Here is an 18,609-nt window from a genome sequence, read left to right as displayed (position 1 = left end):
CTGACTAATTACGATCATAAAAAACCAACCATCTACGAAGAAAACTATATATTACAAAGTAATCTCCCCCTAAATAAAAAATTCAGTAGTGTATGGAGGACCTACTGTGACATAAATTAAAAAAATTAATTCAATGTGGTGATGATAGTTAATAATGTGGTGATGATAGTTAATAATGTGGTGATGTTAGTTATTGATACTGAAAGATGATTTTCTGTTTATATTTTTTCGAGAAAGCTGTTTTATATATATTTTCTGCGACTTTTTGCACTGAAGGCGAGTTAATATCAAAATATGTCGCAGCCGCGTTCATAGACTGAAACATAATTACTTTACCGGTTTCTATGTTTGTAGAAATTACCGCCCTCTTTCCGATTGTCTTACATCTTCCTGTATTTCCACGTGTATTATTCTCGCTGTATGTGACAATACGAAGGTTGGATAAATTATTGTTTTGAGTGTCCCCGTCAATATGATCAATAACAAGACCGTCATTGATCATCCCATTATGACATTCATACGTAAATCTATGACAGAAATAATGTTTTTTCCCAACTGTAAATCTAAGATAACCATGATTATTAATATGACCAACTGGTCTCTTCAACTTGCAGTGTCTGATGATACCATTAATATTTGATTCATAGTTTGTTATGACAGGATGTGGGACAAATATATTTTGCTCCATTATAATAATATTATATGTTTAAATCATTGTTTGTCTGAAATCTTGATATATAATCCCTCACGGATTTTATAGCGTTTTCACCGCTATTATTTTTTTTGTCATAATATCTTTTAAGTTCTCTGAACCGTTTCCCGCCGCACTTTCCACATAATTCTGTCTTTCCACGTACTCCAATACCACACCGTAGACATGGTATTGGTCCTAGACTTCCTCGTCGTATGTTTTGTGAGTGCATCCAACAAAATTCCTTTCTACAGGATTTGTTGCATCGATTTACTGAGCCGATCATCAACCATCTACATTGGGACATTGTATATATAATTTTCTTTATTTAAATATTTGTTTTAATTATATGAACGAGTTTGAGAGATTATCCCAAACTAGGCCTGTTAAGTATAAATTCAACCTTGACAGATTATCTTCTGACTTGCCAGTACGAGATCTGGTTGATCCGAAAAATAAAAGTTTGATCTCGAAAATTCATGACGCTAAGAAAGAATTTTACACGGATGGTGCATCTCATACATGGTCAACGTTCAAGATTATACGAAACACTGACTTTGTCACGGACGCTACAATGAATGACAAGCGAGCGGCAACTATCATTAACTACATCGCTGAATACGAGGGCAATCAAAAATATTTCTTCAGAGTAAAATTTATTGTATTAACAGAAACAGATAGTTGGATTATCCGTGACAAATATGATCCTGTCCTTGGTAATAATAAAACTATCATATTAAGTAAAAATTCCAGACCGGGTCTATTGACTGGTATTGATAAACCGTATTATGAGCGAGCGTATCCTGTAACGGCGGTTATTTATGGAATTTATGAGATAAATAAAAAACCCAACGTTGATAAACTAGCGCCGATGAAATTATCATCCTTGACCTTGTCAAGGCTAAATTGTGTAGCCGAACGAGTAATAGAACACTTTACAAACGCGATGCGTGGAAATGGATTAACTGATTTAAGGCGTGAAAAAATAAACTCGTGGGCTGATTCAGTTAAGGATAAAGGTGCTACAATAAAAGATGTTGCTGAGTTAGGAAAAATATTAAAATTTCCAATAACTGTGGCGACAATAACGGGATAAGTACTGTACCAGTCGAAATATAAATCGAAAGGAGCTCCAATAAATATTATCGATCATAACGCGCACGCATGGACTAACGCAGTAACAATATTTCCACGTGATCGAACTGTTAGATTTTACCCCACAGAATTATCTGTGGCAGAATTATCTGTGGCAGAATTATCTGTGGCAGATATGAGTATGTTTGATTTTATCAACGAAATAAGTAAAACCGATCCTGTATCGGTATGGTTATTCAAAAGTAATGAAGAGGGTGAATTTGATCAGTTTGTCAAACCGAACGGTGAAATATATCGCACAGAATCCCTCCATGACGAGATGAAAAATCTTGCGACGTTTTTACAGTGCAAGCACGCGGAAAATACTGACAAATTACTAACTAATTGTTTTACCGTTCCATCTGTTGCGGCTCATTTCGCCAGAGAACGAAATTCATGGAAACCAACACGATTTGATTTACTCGAGGACGTACGTGCAAGTTGCGTCGAATATGGACATGGCGGATTATGGAATACCAAATACAATTACAATGATGTTATTTCGGTTGATATGGTTGCATGTTATCCAGGAAGTTTTCTGGGATACGGAGATTGTTCTACGTACTTTGAAAGATTTGGTCACCCTACAAACGAGATGACGCGAGTGGCAATTAATGGACCATTACCTGATTTTGATCTGACTGGATTCGCCTGTATTGAGTCGTTCGAGTTTAACGAAAATCTTCACAAGATTTGTTATGTTTGGTTTGGCAGACATTTTTGTGAAAAACGTTGGGCACCTATAGTTCTGTTGCGATATATGCTAGATTGTGCGATACTGACATCGTTGGTGGTCAGTGAGGCAATTATATCATATCATGCACAGACCAAAGTTTGGTTGTCCATGTCAGATTCTGAAGTTATCAGCGAGTTTAAGGATGATATTCCTAATAAACTCAAAACCGCAAAAGATCTCGGTAGAAAAATTATAGGTAAATTTACTCAAGGTGGTGCATATGATTATAAAAGACATCACGCACGATTAATTTTAGATGATGCCGAGTACGATTTTATAATCGCTGATACAACGGCGAAAAATACATTTGTAAATCGAGAAAGTGTTTATTTATCCGACGGAACAAAATTAGGTACGATCGTTAGTTACATAAATGACGTATCCTCGCAATATACTCATCTAAGATCTTCCATGTTGGCTTATGTTTCTATAAATTTATTATCGATGATTAATAGATTTCCTGAGACCGCAGTCAGAGTCGCAACAGATTCGTTTTATATTTCAAGTAAATATTTAGAACCTGTTATGAAATTTACAAGTAATGATGAACGATGGGGTTCGTGGAGAATAAAAAAGGAACTATTACACAATTACACAGAATCAGCAGATGTTCCAATGAGAGATGTTTATCGTGAGGGTAATAAAATATCAGAAATGTCGAAGGCACCATCGTTGAGTGATCCAATAACTAGATATAAGACAGTATATCTCAATGGACCTGGTGGATGCGGCAAAACAACTCGAACGATTAATGTTTTTAGAAATTCAGATATAATCGTGCTGACACCCACACATAGACTTGCACGTGAGATGAAACAGCGGCAAGTACAATCGTGTACGTATCATAGTTTCTTCGATTGGCGCGGGGATACATGGACTCCTCAACGGATGGGGGAAAAATATATACCTAAAATAATTATTTGGGATGAGATATGCACGGTCTCATTGGATACATTAAAAATGTTTCTTGATTGGTTGTTGACGAAAAATACCGCCATAATAATGTGTGGCGATCATGGTCAACCTCCGCCTTTTGTTGGACCATCTCCACATGATTGGTTAAAAAATTTCGTTGATTATTACGAAGAAATAGATGATGATCATAGAGCTCTTGATGCAAATTTGAAGGAGTTTAAAAAATTAATCAGATTACAATCAAACAAAATTCAGTGTGAAATAATACGTGGAGTGATCTCAGAGACATCAATGAGTGATTTTTTGAACTCATGGAGACCCACCGATTTGATCGTAGCAAGTAGAAAAATAATCAGAGACGCTTTACAACAACAGTTATTTCAGCTACATAAAGAACAATATTCAGAACTACCCGTACCGTTGTGTTATAGACCATCAGATACACGAAAACAGAATATTAATGTTGATATTCCAGGACAGACAGAGTCAAGGAAACAGAATCTCGTATTAAATGATATTGTCGCCGTCGATATCAGTGTGGTCGAAGATGCATTACGCGCTGACAAATCTCCATGGGTGTTGGGATACGCTATGACGATCCACTCGTCACAGGGATTAACTATTTCTGATACACGAGTCTGGATTGTAGACGATCGCATCGAGTGGTCAAATTTAGTTTATTTAGCGGTATCGAGGGTCAGAAATATATCTCAATTACGTAGAATTATAATTCCTGAAATCGTTGATAAATTTAACATCATCGATGATGATATAATAAGAAAAAAATTAATCGGATACAAACAATCTGACAAAAAAAATAAACGTGACTTTGATCTTGATGTTGAATTTATTATTGAGTTAAAACAGCAGCAGAACAATCATTGCATCAGTTGTAATTGTATAATGTTATGGCGGTATTCGAGTAATGATTCAAGACAATTTACCGTAGATAGAAAAGATAATAGTCGCGGTCATACACGAGACAATACCATGTTAACCTGTCTCGAATGTAATCGACGTAGAGGCGCTGGCACCCTTGGCGCTAGCGCCTTGGGCGCTAGTTAAGTGATCGAAATCACCGGAGTGATCGCGGCGGTAGTTGTGTATCCGCGGGAATTATTTGTAGTTGTTCACGTGTAAATCCACGTTGAGGAGCAGCAGAATCTAATCTGTAGATTGCAGGTCTGGAAACGCCTACATTTCTTCCAGTGGATCTTGTCACGGTAGATATTTTGTGTGTGGTAACACTCCAAATAGGATCAGTTGCTCTCGCGCTACCACCTTCAAGTTCACCAGGCTCATATAAATATCTGACTGTGACATCACCTAAGATTTTTTGTTTTCCAGCATCTTTTCGTTGTGTTGGTATATTTTTTTTTGTGACCGCGCTAATGGGTTTCATGTTGGTTGTTCGTGTGATTTCATTATTTAATGCAGCTATCACGATTGGTAATCTTGCAACCCATTCACGAGATCTCTTATCCTGAATAAATTCCCTCGCGTATTGATATCCAAATAACCGTTCAGCAAGTGTTCGATTAAATCGCTCAACAATTGCTTGATCACGGTGAATTGCAGTATGACCTCGTCGTATTTTGGTATTATGTTGTTTCATCAGCGATGATACTGGACCAAGAAATTCCTTACCAGGATCAACCTGTAGTAGCTGTGGCCATCGCAGACCACCTTGTGGTCCGAGTCCTCGTTGATAAATTCGTTCAAACGAATCAGCTACTTCAGATGATGTTTTCGCCGATAGCGGCTCTGCTTCTTTATATCCACTTGCAACATCAACTACGGTTAGCGCGTACTTGTGCGTTTTTCCACGCACAGTATCATGCGGTAAAAACAGAATATCAGCTTGATGAACTTCATTAGGAACACTGACATCGAAATACGAGTAATGAATTTGTTTAGGACGTGGTAGATAAATTTGCCATATTGCTTGTTTAGATAACCACGTTTTAGCAGTAGAATGTTTAACCGATGCTGCATCAGCGAGTTTACCAATTGCTGCTTTGCCTCTCCAGTATCCTCTCGGTGAATAATAAATTGATTCCATTATTAATTACCAGCCCCAATCGCTAATTTACCTTTCATCGAGGATCTTACTAACCAATTAGCTAATGATTCTCTAATATTTTTATTTTTTATAGAATTTAATGAATGAATTAATTTTACATCTGCAATATGCCTATCTTGTAGATTTTGACTTTTATAAGCTACATCATGAGCATGACAAGCTCGATCAATAGCATTTATTGGTTCCTCGCCTGGTTTTGGTTGATCTTGATTATCGAGCCTGATATCGAGTCTGGTACCAGGACCGCAATAATTATATCCTGGTAGATGTTTTTCCCCGCTGTATTTAGCCCATGGAGCACCTGGAAACTTTGACATCAAATTAGCAATATCACCACCGCGCCTATTAGGTAAAAACGAAAATTTCTTTCTACAGCATACAGAACATTTTCCACCGTACGCTATTTTTTTATTTTTTGTTGTAACTGTAGCTAAATCAATAGTTGGAGTTTTAACTTTACAGCGTAAACAATATAAATTCATGTTATAATATATATGGATATAATTGATTTCTCAGCAACTCGGCAGCGAGAGCCAGTTAAGCATCATCCTGCGCTACCGAACTCCATCAGAATGATTATCATAGGACCATCTGGATCGGGTAAGACGCAATTATTACTTAATCTGATAATGAGATGGTTGAAATGGGATAAGTTGTATTTAGTAGCACCATCCGTTGATGATCAACGATGTTATGATGTACTTAAAGATTTCAATGAAAACGCGCGATTACTGGATGAAGATAATGATGTTATAGAGTTTATAACCGATATTGATGAAGCACCATCCGTAGATTCCATAGACGGATTTATTAATAATTTAGTTGTATACGACGATGTGATGCTAGATAAACAATCAAATCCAGCCAGAATATTTTCCCGAGGGAGACATAAAAATACAGACGTGATCTATGTTACTCAACGATATACACAAATTCCGAAGGTGATCAGAGACAACTGCAACATTTTAGTTGTGTTTAATGGCGTAGACACACACACGTTGCGAAATATTCATCAAACTTGGTGTGGTGGTGACATGGATATAATTAAATTCAAAAATTTCTTCTCACGAGCGCAAGCTACCCCGCATGGATTTATAACAATAAATTTACATGATCCAAGAACAAGATATCGTGTGGGTATTGATAAAATATTTGGGTAACAGGGGGAGCAGCAGAGAGGGTACCTACCAACGTTGGTCGTCAAAAAAATAAACAAGAAATAAATAAACACGTAGAGTACTTTATTTTTTTCAGCTACTATTTCAAACTGAGGTTTTATTAGCACAATCGGTCATTGCAAAAATAAACATCTCAAGGAATGTTCATTTGTAAAATCTGGACCTTTCTACGAGATGATTTATTTGTTTGTTTTATTTGTTTTGTCGGAATTCTATGGTCTGTTCACCCTCTCTGCTGCTCCACATTAGGGATAGTACTCTTTATTATAGTGCCTGAAAATGAAGGCATACATATAATATGTCTCAGTAGTTGAGAGGTTCCTTTTCTGCTTAAGTGAATTTTGTCTCTGTGGCAGAGGCTTTGGTTGATGCCCTGCTTCTGAAGAAAGAAAGATGTGTATTGTTGAATGTACTGTAAGTTGAAGTCTTCACATAGGTCAATTATCAGATCATTGATTTCTTTCACACTGGTGTCCATATGCGGAGGTAGTCCTGATATCATTATTTTACATGTATTTGGGCTGCAAGTGACCTAGCAGCATACAGTAAACTTTCAAAATCTGCTCTGATTTGATTTAGTGACCTTCCATCACTGGCATCATTTCCACCTACTAAAATAATAATTTGGTTGTATTTGGTTAGGTCACTATTCATTATTCTGTCCATGATGTTGTCGATTTTTGTACCTCTAAGAGCCTGTACATCTGTTTTAAGAATTCTCCTTGGTATTATGCTTTTCAATATTGAGGAGCCAGTTATAAGAGTCCTATCTTTTCTGGTTTGTGATTTTCTGCGTTGGATTCAGGTTCATATTTCAGACACAATGCATGTCTGATGAATGGGTGCTGAAGTTGGTGTCTCAGTTGTATGAGCTAACTGAACTGATGTTGTCACATTTGTCTGATCAGTGGGAAATACAGTTGCTGATGCAGGCAACAGACTTATTTGAGATGAGCATCATGGGTGTTCTCTTATTGCTGTTGCAGGTGTGACACATGACTGAGAGGGGGGTACTGTTGTTTGCAATGCAGGATTACTTTGAGTTGTTACTTGTATGGTCATTTTACATTTTCTTTTGGCTGGTGTTGGGATTGTCTGTGTATGAACATCTGACATTGTTGCTCTCTGGGAGTCTGTCTGGATTGCTGGTTCCTATGAGGTCACTTGCTCATTAATCCTTCCCTGTGCTGACTTCATAGCAAGTAACTGTAGTTTTAATTCTTCAGTTTGGGTCTCCAAGTTCCTAATTGTTTTTTGATGTACACACATGGAGCAATCATTATGGTTTAAGCCATCACTGCTGTGGTCATGATTTATGGAGCGTATAATTGTCTGACACTCTGGAGAGGTGTTAATTTTATTACCAAATTCATCTAGGTCAGAGACTTTAGGAACTCTTTCATGTTTGGTAGTACATCAACTTACTGGTGTAGATGTCAGCATATAACTGCCTTTAGCATATTTGTTCTCATCCTGTCTACATTTACAGGTAATATGATCTAACCATGTGAAACTGCTCAGCCCCTGTATGTGTAGGACACAAATTGTTTTATACAATGTAGCTGTCACTGTGTTTTTCTCTTGTGTTCTGTAGATAGTACCATTTTGAACACTTGAACTGCATGAAGTCATGCGAGGTTCTGAATCCAATATCTGTTTTACAAATTTAAACTTTTGTCGATCTATATGCACAGTGACACTGTATTTATTATATTTGACCCTCAGGAATTTTGGATAAAAGTATGCCATAATGGATAACTCCAAATCATCATCTGTACCATTGTTTTCGTTTTCACTCTGTACATGACTTTCCTGCATTTGATTATCTATATGGCTCTGATCTTCAGGTTCATCAGACACACTAAAGCCAGAGAACCTCATTTATTTATTTCAGTTTCTAATACTGCTACAATGATTTCCTCCCCAACAATATGGGCATTAACAACAATGCTTATGTTACAGCTGAAGAAGATAAATCAACATAAAAAATTACTATAAGTACCTATAATAAGCATTTTAATTTGTTATACTTGGCTTCAGTCACATGGCAACCAAACCCACACATATGCTATCTATTAAGTCACATGGCAAAGTAATGACACTTTATGTGTACATCAGTGAATGAAATCTGACATATACTTGCATTGCTTGTCTAGTTTATTTCAATCCACTAGAAATGCAAAGAGATTGAAAAACACTATATCACACAAGCACATGCATTCATTATATGTTGATCTAGTATCATATCTGCATAAATGCATGCATTTATTATATTTTGATCTAGTACCATATCTACATATGTACATGCATTTATTATATTTTGATCAAGTACCATATCTACATATGTACATGCATTTATTATATTTTGATCTAGTACCATATCTGCATAAATACAACTCATATTGTTTGCAGAGTTGCTATTAAATAAAAACAAAATGCAAGTAAATATGATAGGACCAGTCATGACTGTAATTTTCTAAATTTGATAGGACCAGTCTTGACTGTAATTTTTTAAATAGATAAAAAGTACTCTCTTTAAGCATTAGGAGGTTGATCCTCACTATTACTACAACAAATCAAAACTATTCCCATTTTTTGTGCAATCTGGCACTGAAACTTTTAAAGGAACAATTGGAAATTAAATTACATTCTAGTAATCATAAGTTCATAGCCAAATACAACACACATACAATAAAAATCTGTTTTGTGCTAGATCATTTTAGTTTCACTGGTCATAGACCAGAAGAACTTTAAGGATTGCCTATTGTACATGGTTCATCATCCATCTCTTAGCACATTCAAGTTTATGAAACTTTTCACACCCACAAATTCATCCCATGGTCAAGATCTAGTTGACCCTGAATGAGAATGTTGCCAATCTAACAGTCAATGTGGTACCATGGTTGATCATCTTTTAATTGCTAATTCTTGTGAATGTTATAATTGCTATATCAACATAGATTTTCCCTAAAAGGCTTACTATGATGTCTAGTTGGTGAAAATTGAAATAATGCCAAGCTGACATCAGATATGGACTTCATGGCATCCATTTTGAAAATCTTGTCACAGTTTCTCCTGAGTGCATGGTCATGTTGACATGGGAGTTCCTGAATGCAAGGTCATAATGACATGGGATTTGCCATATGCATGGTCATATTGACATGAGATTTGCCATATGCAAGGTCATATTGACATGGGATTTGCCATATGCATGGTCATATTGACATGGGAGTTCCTGAATGCATGGTCATAATGACATGGGATTTCCACCAAATTCTTTTTTTATGTCTAGCAAACTCTTGTTAAAAATGATGTGGATTTTACATCCGGTACAGCCACCATGACGGCCATCTTTGAAATAATGCTATCACCAATTCTTCTGCATGTATTCATTTCAACATTGGGTTTAACTGAAAGTTAGACTTATTATCATTTTGGTTCTTAATTACAGTGGTGCTCATCAGATTTTCACTACTGTTGTTTTTGTAGCCATCTTGAAGATCTTGTTATAGCTATTTCCTAAGAGGGATATTCTTTATTGACATGGGCTTTCCTCATTAGAAAAGGCTTCTTATGATGTTTGGTTGGTGCTAAATCTAAAGAGTTAACCATGAAGGTATATCTTAATATTCATGATATTGATTCAAGGTAAAAAGCCTTGTCAAAGAATTTTATAATGTACACACTGGTTTACATGGGAAGATGTTTGACATGTAAGAAAATAATTTTGTTATTAACTTTGGTATATTGGAGTTTCTGAAGAGTATGGTTTCAGTATTCAGCAATAAAATGAATGATACAACAGAGAAAAATTGATTTTATTCAGTACAAATTATTATTAATCATATTAACAATTTTATGTATATGTACTGATCTCCCATACACTGCAGTCTTTTCTTGAATATGATTTCATTAATTGGTATTTTGGGAGTTATTCTTTAATATGATTTCATTAATTGGTATTTTGGGAGTTACTGTAATGTAACATCTAATCATAAAGTTCCTCCTAAAACTTAAGATGGCATCCATTAGTAACATTCTTCCCAACCAGATATATCACAATGTTTGACTGTTCAATTGCCCATCTTTCCAGATCCACCAGATATAAAGTTATCGGCAAGTAACGTTACAACTAGTGATCGTCAAGCCAGATTAGTGTGCATGCCAGATGGTATTCCAAACAGATACACCTTTAGCACATGGCTGCATCTCTGGCCTGGGTATAATAAAACTCTGAGGTCCCTGCCATCAACGTATGTTAATGAGCACAATGCTACACTAGATCTGAATTCTATATCATACCAGGATAGTGGTATCTATGTATGTCAGGCTAGCAATGGCGTCAAAGCTAATGGGACACAAAAAGATGTCATAACACAGATGGTGTATGTTCTTGTGAAAGGTGAGTTACCGAGTCTTACATTATTCTGACACCTTGCTAATGCATATACACTGCTGAGGAGTAAATACACTGGCAAATAGTTCTTAAAGTCGAAGTATGCTGCTGCTGATAAGACAGTCTCAGAAACTTTAATTTGATGTCTAAATTCCTAATTTGCATGATTACTATAACACAAACATGAATCTGCTGTCTACCTTCAAATACAATTTTGATGTTCGACATTTCATTGTAATTAGTATGCAAGAGGTGCAAGCCATTCCAAATTTTGTGGATTTATTAAAAGATTTTAAAGAAAATTCTACATTCTAGATTAATGTTAGTCATACTCGTGAGGAGAGTAAAATAGTAATGCAGAACAATCATTTATGATGGAAATAATTCTGTCCATTTCCTCTAAACTGTATATAATATGATAGACTGATATGCATAGTTCACTGTATCAAGATAACAAAGCTGGATACACTATATGTAATCCAGAGAAATACGATGTCTGAAGTATAAATGTGGTAGCAGAACTGCACTGAATGTTATGATTAGCATGGCCTTATATCAAGTGGAAACTATTTGTAATTGAAATATTGACTGAATGTGTATAGGATAATTATCTAATACACTGCATAAGTTCTTGCCAAAACACCATGAGCACCCAACAGATGCTTTGATACTAAATTGTGTCCCAACCATGAAAATATTATATTCAGAGTGAAGCAAACAGGGCTACAACCCTAGCTACACATTACTCTTTCTAGAAATATGTAACACAAGTAAACGTTTGTATTTAGAAAAATGCAGTTTCACACCTTGATTTCTTAACAGTGTTGGCATTTACAGTGACATTTTTCAATAATCTATGAGACATTTCAATGCAGGGGTATTTTAATGTCTTTTACTGAATTATGCATCATGATATATGTAGGAAGTTAAGAGCCAAAAGGTAAAAATAATTTGAATTTTCTTATGGTCAAACAGTGTCAAGTTCACCCGAGGTCACTGACAAAACTGCAGCTTTATTGGCACATTGCCATGCCAATGTGAAGATGTTATCAGCGATTTCTGTAAGGGTGTAATTACTGCTGATGAGTAAAAGTTTGCTGACTTGCATTTGAAAGAACAAATTTTCTAGTATCTCCACAAGTTTGGCCACATTTTGTACAAAGTTATCCATTTCAGTCAAATCGCAATTTGTCTATGCTAATCTATAAACAAGATGAAGTTGAAAATGGTCAACATAACAAGGTAGTGAAAGACCTCCATGTACTCAAAGCTGAATATCCTCATAATGGTCAACATAACAAGGCAGTAAAAGACCTCCATGTACTCAAAAGTGAATATCCTCACAATGGTCAACATAACAAGGCAGTGAAAGACCTCCATGTACTCAAAGCTGAATATCCTCATAATGGTCAACATAACAAGGCAGTGAAAGACCTCCATGTACTCAAAGCTAAATATCCTCACAATGGTCAACATAACAAGGCAGTGAAAGACCTCCATGTACTCAAAGCTGAATAACCTCACAATGGTCAACATAACAAGGCAGTGAAAGACCTCCATGTACTCAAAGCTGAATAACCTCACAAGCAACCTGAGCATCTCATTTACCTCAATGTGCAGCTTTGCTTCAAGCAGCATGCTGAAAAGACGTATGGGAATGTCAGTGCTGCAGTGTATGAATAATCAGCTGAGAAATAGATGACACTGGCAATGGGTCAAAGCTTTGTTACTTTTGCACACCCTTTCTCAAGCAGCAGAAATACAAAAAATGATGTTTGTCATCAGGTGACTCAATCACTGTCAGTGATATGCATGAAAAATATTTGGTATTTTGTCCTAAGCACTGAATCCCTATTAGAAAGTATTCTGCTGTAGTAATTAATATTTATCATGATGGCACATGCACACCAAGTACATGAAAATTAAATGGGAATATAAGTACAACCATGAACAACATGGCAGATCTGTAGAAAATCATCATGCATGCAATTATGCTGATAAATATCTGTCAGTGAGATTTAAAACAGGGGTAAGTATTATGTCCAACATCAATCAACGAAGCTCATGATCAACAACAGTCATACCTGGCCAAGAACTCTCCATGTTCCATCTCTCTGTCAGCAGCACAATGTTGAGTACTATTACTGGGACATCTGGAAGTCCATTCAATGTTGAGTACTATTACTGGGACACCTGGAAGTCCATTCAATCTAGAGTACTATTACTGGGACACCTGGAAATCCATTTAGTGTTGAGTACTATTAATGGGACACCTGGAAGTCCATTCAGCAGATTATGGATAGTTAACATCGAAGAAAAAGAGCCATTTAGATTTTAAGACCTTAATAGTATGCTGGAGTACCAAGTATGATGTGACAGCCTAATCTTAAATAGCCAAATGACCCACCTATAAATTACAAAATGGGAAATATGAGTGCATGACAGATGCATTCATCAATGACATGGCTTATCTGGAGAAAATCGCATTTGTAATTATTCCGGAAGGACACAGCTAGCCGTGACATGATAGCAATGGCACGGATTGAGTCAAACATCAATCGAGTTCATTGTCCACAACAGCAACATGTAGCCAAAAGCTCTGCACTTCCCATCACTCCATGAGTGACACAGCATTGAGTACTATGAGGGCATGTGGCTACATCCCTAACCCTCATCAGTGACAAACAACAGGATGGCTACCAGTTTGTCTTTGCTTTTTCCTATAAAGTCAACAAAACTTGTAAATGCAGGTCCAGCTACATACTGTATATGTGCTAAGCAATAGCCATTGGCCCTGGCTATATCCCCTCATTATGGTGGATTATACTATCTGTTAGAAATATATTTATAAAAAAAAAAAACATTCATTGTCTGTTTTGGGCTGGTTTACACGAGTATTAGTTTTTCATAGAAGTGAACCTTTGATGGGCCTCAAGACTGCCAGCTTCACACTCAGTTTTATTTGGACTTCTCATTTGCAATCTACACAATAGATGTACATTAAGCCAGAAAATCACTTTTTGGGCTCTTTTTTAGTTCCTTTGAGAATTGCCATTGTCTTTGGCCAGGCCAGAGATTCTACAGTATTCAACTCGTGTACGAAAATAAGACATTAATGGGTATGACTTCATTTCCTGTAGGTAAATAGCTGAATTTGTTATTATCCTCATCAGAACATTTTATCTGCAAATTGGCCCATGTTTTGTTTTGGCATGAGGGCATATGGTGCACCCAATCTCTCCCCTCCCATTTCTCCATTACCCTTCCATTTCTCCATTACCCTTCCATTTGATCCCAACGCCATTTTCACTACTTTAACTAAGGGCTTATTAGCTGAAATCTGTTATATAAATGGTGTTGGGGTCAAATGGGAGGGTAATGGAGAAATGTGAGGAGAGAGAGTGGAATATGCAATAAAATTCATTGAAAGACATGTAAGCAGCTCCACTTAATATATAATAAATATTAGCTTGAGATGATAAAGCCATGTGTAAAATTGTATTATCTTTCATGTTCAGTGTATTGAATATCATCTATCGTATATTTGTAAATATTTTGCATTTTTAACATATCTAAACCAGTGCAACCATATTTGACCCCATTTGTCAGAGGGTATTGAGACTTCAAGAATTTTAATGTAGGAATAGATATGAAAGAGAATCATATGTCTATTTGAATTTGTCAGGGCATTATTTACTCTTGTTGGCCTTGCTACTTCTTCCTCACCAAATGGTGTTGCACACAGTGCTTGTATGGCCAGGACAATTTACATTGTATACCTATAATATTCGAAATACATGTATGGAACTATAATTGTTTGGTAGTGAACTAGGCTATGATCTGTATTATAAGAAAATGTCCAATGTGCAGTCATTCTTGGCAACCTGTGCATAGCTGGTCAGCCATCAACACAGTGTCCAGTGGGCAGTCATTCTTGGCAACTTGTGCATTGCTTATCAGCCATCAATAAAATGTCCAGTGGAAAGTCATTCTTGGCAACTTGTGGATTGCTGGTCAGCCATCAACAAAATGTCTGGTGGGCAATCATTCTTGGCAACCCATGCATATGCTGGTCATCCATTAGCTATCAATTAATTTCCACACTTAAAGTTTAGCAAGGAAATTCTTCGGTTCTGCAAACACATAGATGGTATGAATCACTGGAAAAAGATATACAATTTCTTGTTGTAACAATGATGTTTGGTTCTGTGTGAAGTCATCCATGATCTGCATTCATTGCTATACTCACAAGAAATGTTGGTATCATGTTACTAAATGCTGATAACAATTTCTTGTCACTCACAAGAAATGTTGGTATCATGTTAATAAATGCTGGTAACAATTTCTTGTCACTCACAAGAAATGTTGGTATCATGTTACTAAATGCTGATAACAATTTCTTGTCACTCATAAGCAGACCATGGATGACTTGTTTCTAACATATAGAATATTAGCTCTATTCTGCAGGTCATTTTGCAGCAATAATAGTATGTGCATTTCATAATTTCTGTTGTTTGTTTTTGTCTCATGTATATCCCTTTGATCTTGCAGCTCCTCCAGTGATACTTAAGTTTCCCAAGGAAATAAGAGGTGATATTGGTGGCTTTGTTGTCATTCAGCTTGATTATTATTCTAACAATGATGTTGGACATGTGACCCTGCAACATTCTTACTCTAACATTGTGAAAGGAACAGAGAGTGTTTATGAGATTGAAATAAACAACCTCGAAGTGCAATTGCACTATGTTCCAGCCAAAGTTTTCCAAGCAAATTTCAATATCAGCATTGATGAAGAGGGGGACTTTGGAATTTACACAGTCAATGTCAGCAACAGCATTGGCTTTACTATTTCGACTTTGGAAATAATGCACAAAAGTAAGTTCTACAAAAAAATTAAGTTTATGACCCTGATTACAAGCTGTCCTTGGTTTTTAGTTCACCTGTCACCTGGTGGTATGGTTATATATATATATATATATATATATATATACACTCTGTATCAGTGATATACCATGAGATGTATAAATGTTTCATTAAAAGGAAACAAGGTTTGCTGAGTTAACTTTTCATGAAAAATTTATACAGTGAGTGGTATATTAATGATACAGTGTACATACTATTGGTATACTTATATTTTATTTATATCATGTACAAATACACATATTTGCCCTTTGAACAAAGTTAAGATTGAATACTGGCAACGTGTATTAAACGAATGAATGAAATCCTCACATCTCTGCTAAGTGTGTCTGCTACAAAATGTAGGTTTGTGCCTTTTGTAGCGATTTACAATCACCTTTGCATATTGATAAGTTGATTGTTTTCTTTTTTGAGTTTCTATTTTATTCATATTGATTAAATCACTTAAAAATGTCTTAAAAATGAAACATAACTTTAATGAAGAAAGTAGAGCACTACAAACACTGAACGCTCAGCTATTTATGTACCAGCACATGGAAATAAGTGTGGTATAGAAACTAAGCAAAATGATGAACCAACAAGAGGTAATTAAAATATGTAATATATTTACAGTTGATCTAAGTCATTATTCTGCTTTAATTAACGCTACTACTGAACATACAATTCTCTCTCTCTCTCTCACTCTCTCTCTCTTTCTTTGGTCAGTTTGACTTAAATTTTACCATCATTCATAGGTCCAGAAATATTGTTGTCTGACACAGGCAACAATCCAAGCAAAAATCCTCTATGCTTGTCTTTTCATGCATTTTCATTTGTATCTTGCTACAATGGTTCAGAGAAAGAGAGAGAGAGGTGGCCTTTGGACATTTTTTATATTTAATTATTAATAATTGTTGAACATTATAATAGGTTTAAGAAACAACAACGACAATAAAGTATTAAATACATTACAGTATGTGTGCCATGTAACCCAGAAATTTACCATATATTGTCGACAGGCTATTGCAACTTTGTATCATTGATTATATAAACACTGATGATAAATCCCAAAGAAAGTGTACACGTACCATTATGATTAATCATATTCTTTTAAATTACTTGGTGTAAATTCAGTTTCAAGGTTTTCATCCAGCCCAAATTCTTTTTTTCTCTCACTCCAGATTTTTGCATATTTTGTTCCTTATGCATAGAGGGGAGTGGGAATAGAAAGCAGAATGGATTGTGATGAAATTTTGTATCATATTAAATTCATTTAGAAAAAGGGGATTATTAATATTTTTATCGTTATTTTCATACGTCACTAACAATTAATGAGTTGAAATTCATCATTGATATATAGGCCTAGAATCAATGGCACACAGTTTCAAAAATGTTTATATATGCTCACTATTGTGCCATGGGTGGATCATAATTTGATATACCAATAGTATTGGTATATCAAATTGCTTTATTCCAACACTTTAAAAGCCATGTTATTTTTAATGTATGTGGTACATATATATATATATGAAGAAAAATGTAAATGTGAAAAGAAATCAACCAAGTCCTGGCAGATTTTGAGTCATTGCTTCCAGAAGTTTCATTTATTTTTAATACACAATTTAACAGCACAATGTCATCAATTTGAAGGTCAAATGTTGTGACTTTGATTTTTACTCATTTGATTTATGGTATGGTACATCATATGTCATGTGTTTTCCATTGATCTTAACAATTGCTGTTTAATAGAAAGCATCCTGACATTAATCCTGCCATCTGAAAATTGGAAACCTTCTAAACAACTTACTCTAAAAAACTGTGCAATTTTCACATTTGTTCGCAGATGATAATCCACTCTAAAATTTGGCTCCTGTTCCTAAAAACAGACAAGTATTAAAACAACTTCTCAAAAACCTCTCAGCAAATTTGAAAGCAAGCATCATGGTTGGAGGTGCTTCAGATGACGATCAACCACAATTCCCAGTCAACTTGATAGCTTATCTTAAATCATCAAGATTCAACTGGTGTGGCAAAGTCAGCAATGAAACAGTAGCGGGTAATTATTACTCTTCTTAAAAATGTAGTATGGGGATTGGGATTATCATATGCTCATTTTTTATCCATTAAATGTACATTGTCAGAATTTTGTGGCATTTTTTAATACTGAACATCTTTATACTGCATAACACATGTATCTGTAACTATTATCATCTATTAGAAAATACTTTCTAAAGAAACCATGTACACTCATGTTGCTTGATTAGATTTGTTTGTGAATGAACTAAACAAGCTCTTTCATCCATTTGAAAGTAGAGATGATAAAGTTCATGATGTGGATGAATTCGCTTAGTCACAAATGAAACTTTAAAGCAAGCAGATGAATGAACATGATATTCACCATGTCAACAACATTTGTGAGGAACACATTAATTGAAAATACCATTCTAATCATTTAAACAGTTATTTAGGAGAAATAATTGTAACTTTTCACAAATAGAATGGTTTACAAAGACAATTACCAGTGTTCTCTAGAGCCTGTAAAAATAGTGATATTGAGGCAAAGGGCTATCTCATATC

At 35.5% G+C, this 18,609-nt stretch overlaps 1 protein-coding gene across 3 annotated transcripts in view; it reads left to right on the top strand.

Moving 5' to 3' along the window:
- The window catches only part of LOC149802456 (immunoglobulin superfamily member 10-like), a 163,232-nt gene that overhangs the window by 91,909 nt on the left and 52,714 nt on the right, over nucleotides 1–18,609 (top strand). For 2 of the 3 annotated variants that reach the window (XM_089951690.1, XM_089951688.1), the window contains 3 exons: nucleotides 6,076–6,159; nucleotides 10,831–11,139; nucleotides 15,685–16,008. In XM_089951690.1, coding sequence (XP_089807816.1) covers nucleotides 6,076–6,159; nucleotides 10,831–11,139; nucleotides 15,685–16,008 — 717 coding nt within the window. The remainder of the gene's footprint in view (nucleotides 1–6,075; nucleotides 6,160–10,830; nucleotides 11,140–15,684; nucleotides 16,009–18,609) is intronic. The other variant, XM_089951689.1, reaches the window with a different exon arrangement.

The sequence above is a fragment of the Sinohyriopsis cumingii genome, chromosome 3 (genome assembly GCF_028554795.1).
Source record: "Sinohyriopsis cumingii isolate HCF-2022 chromosome 3, ASM2855479v2, whole genome shotgun sequence".
NCBI classification, from domain to species: domain Eukaryota; kingdom Metazoa; phylum Mollusca; class Bivalvia; order Unionida; family Unionidae; genus Sinohyriopsis; species Sinohyriopsis cumingii.
This window is presented reverse-complemented; position numbering and strand designations above follow the sequence as displayed.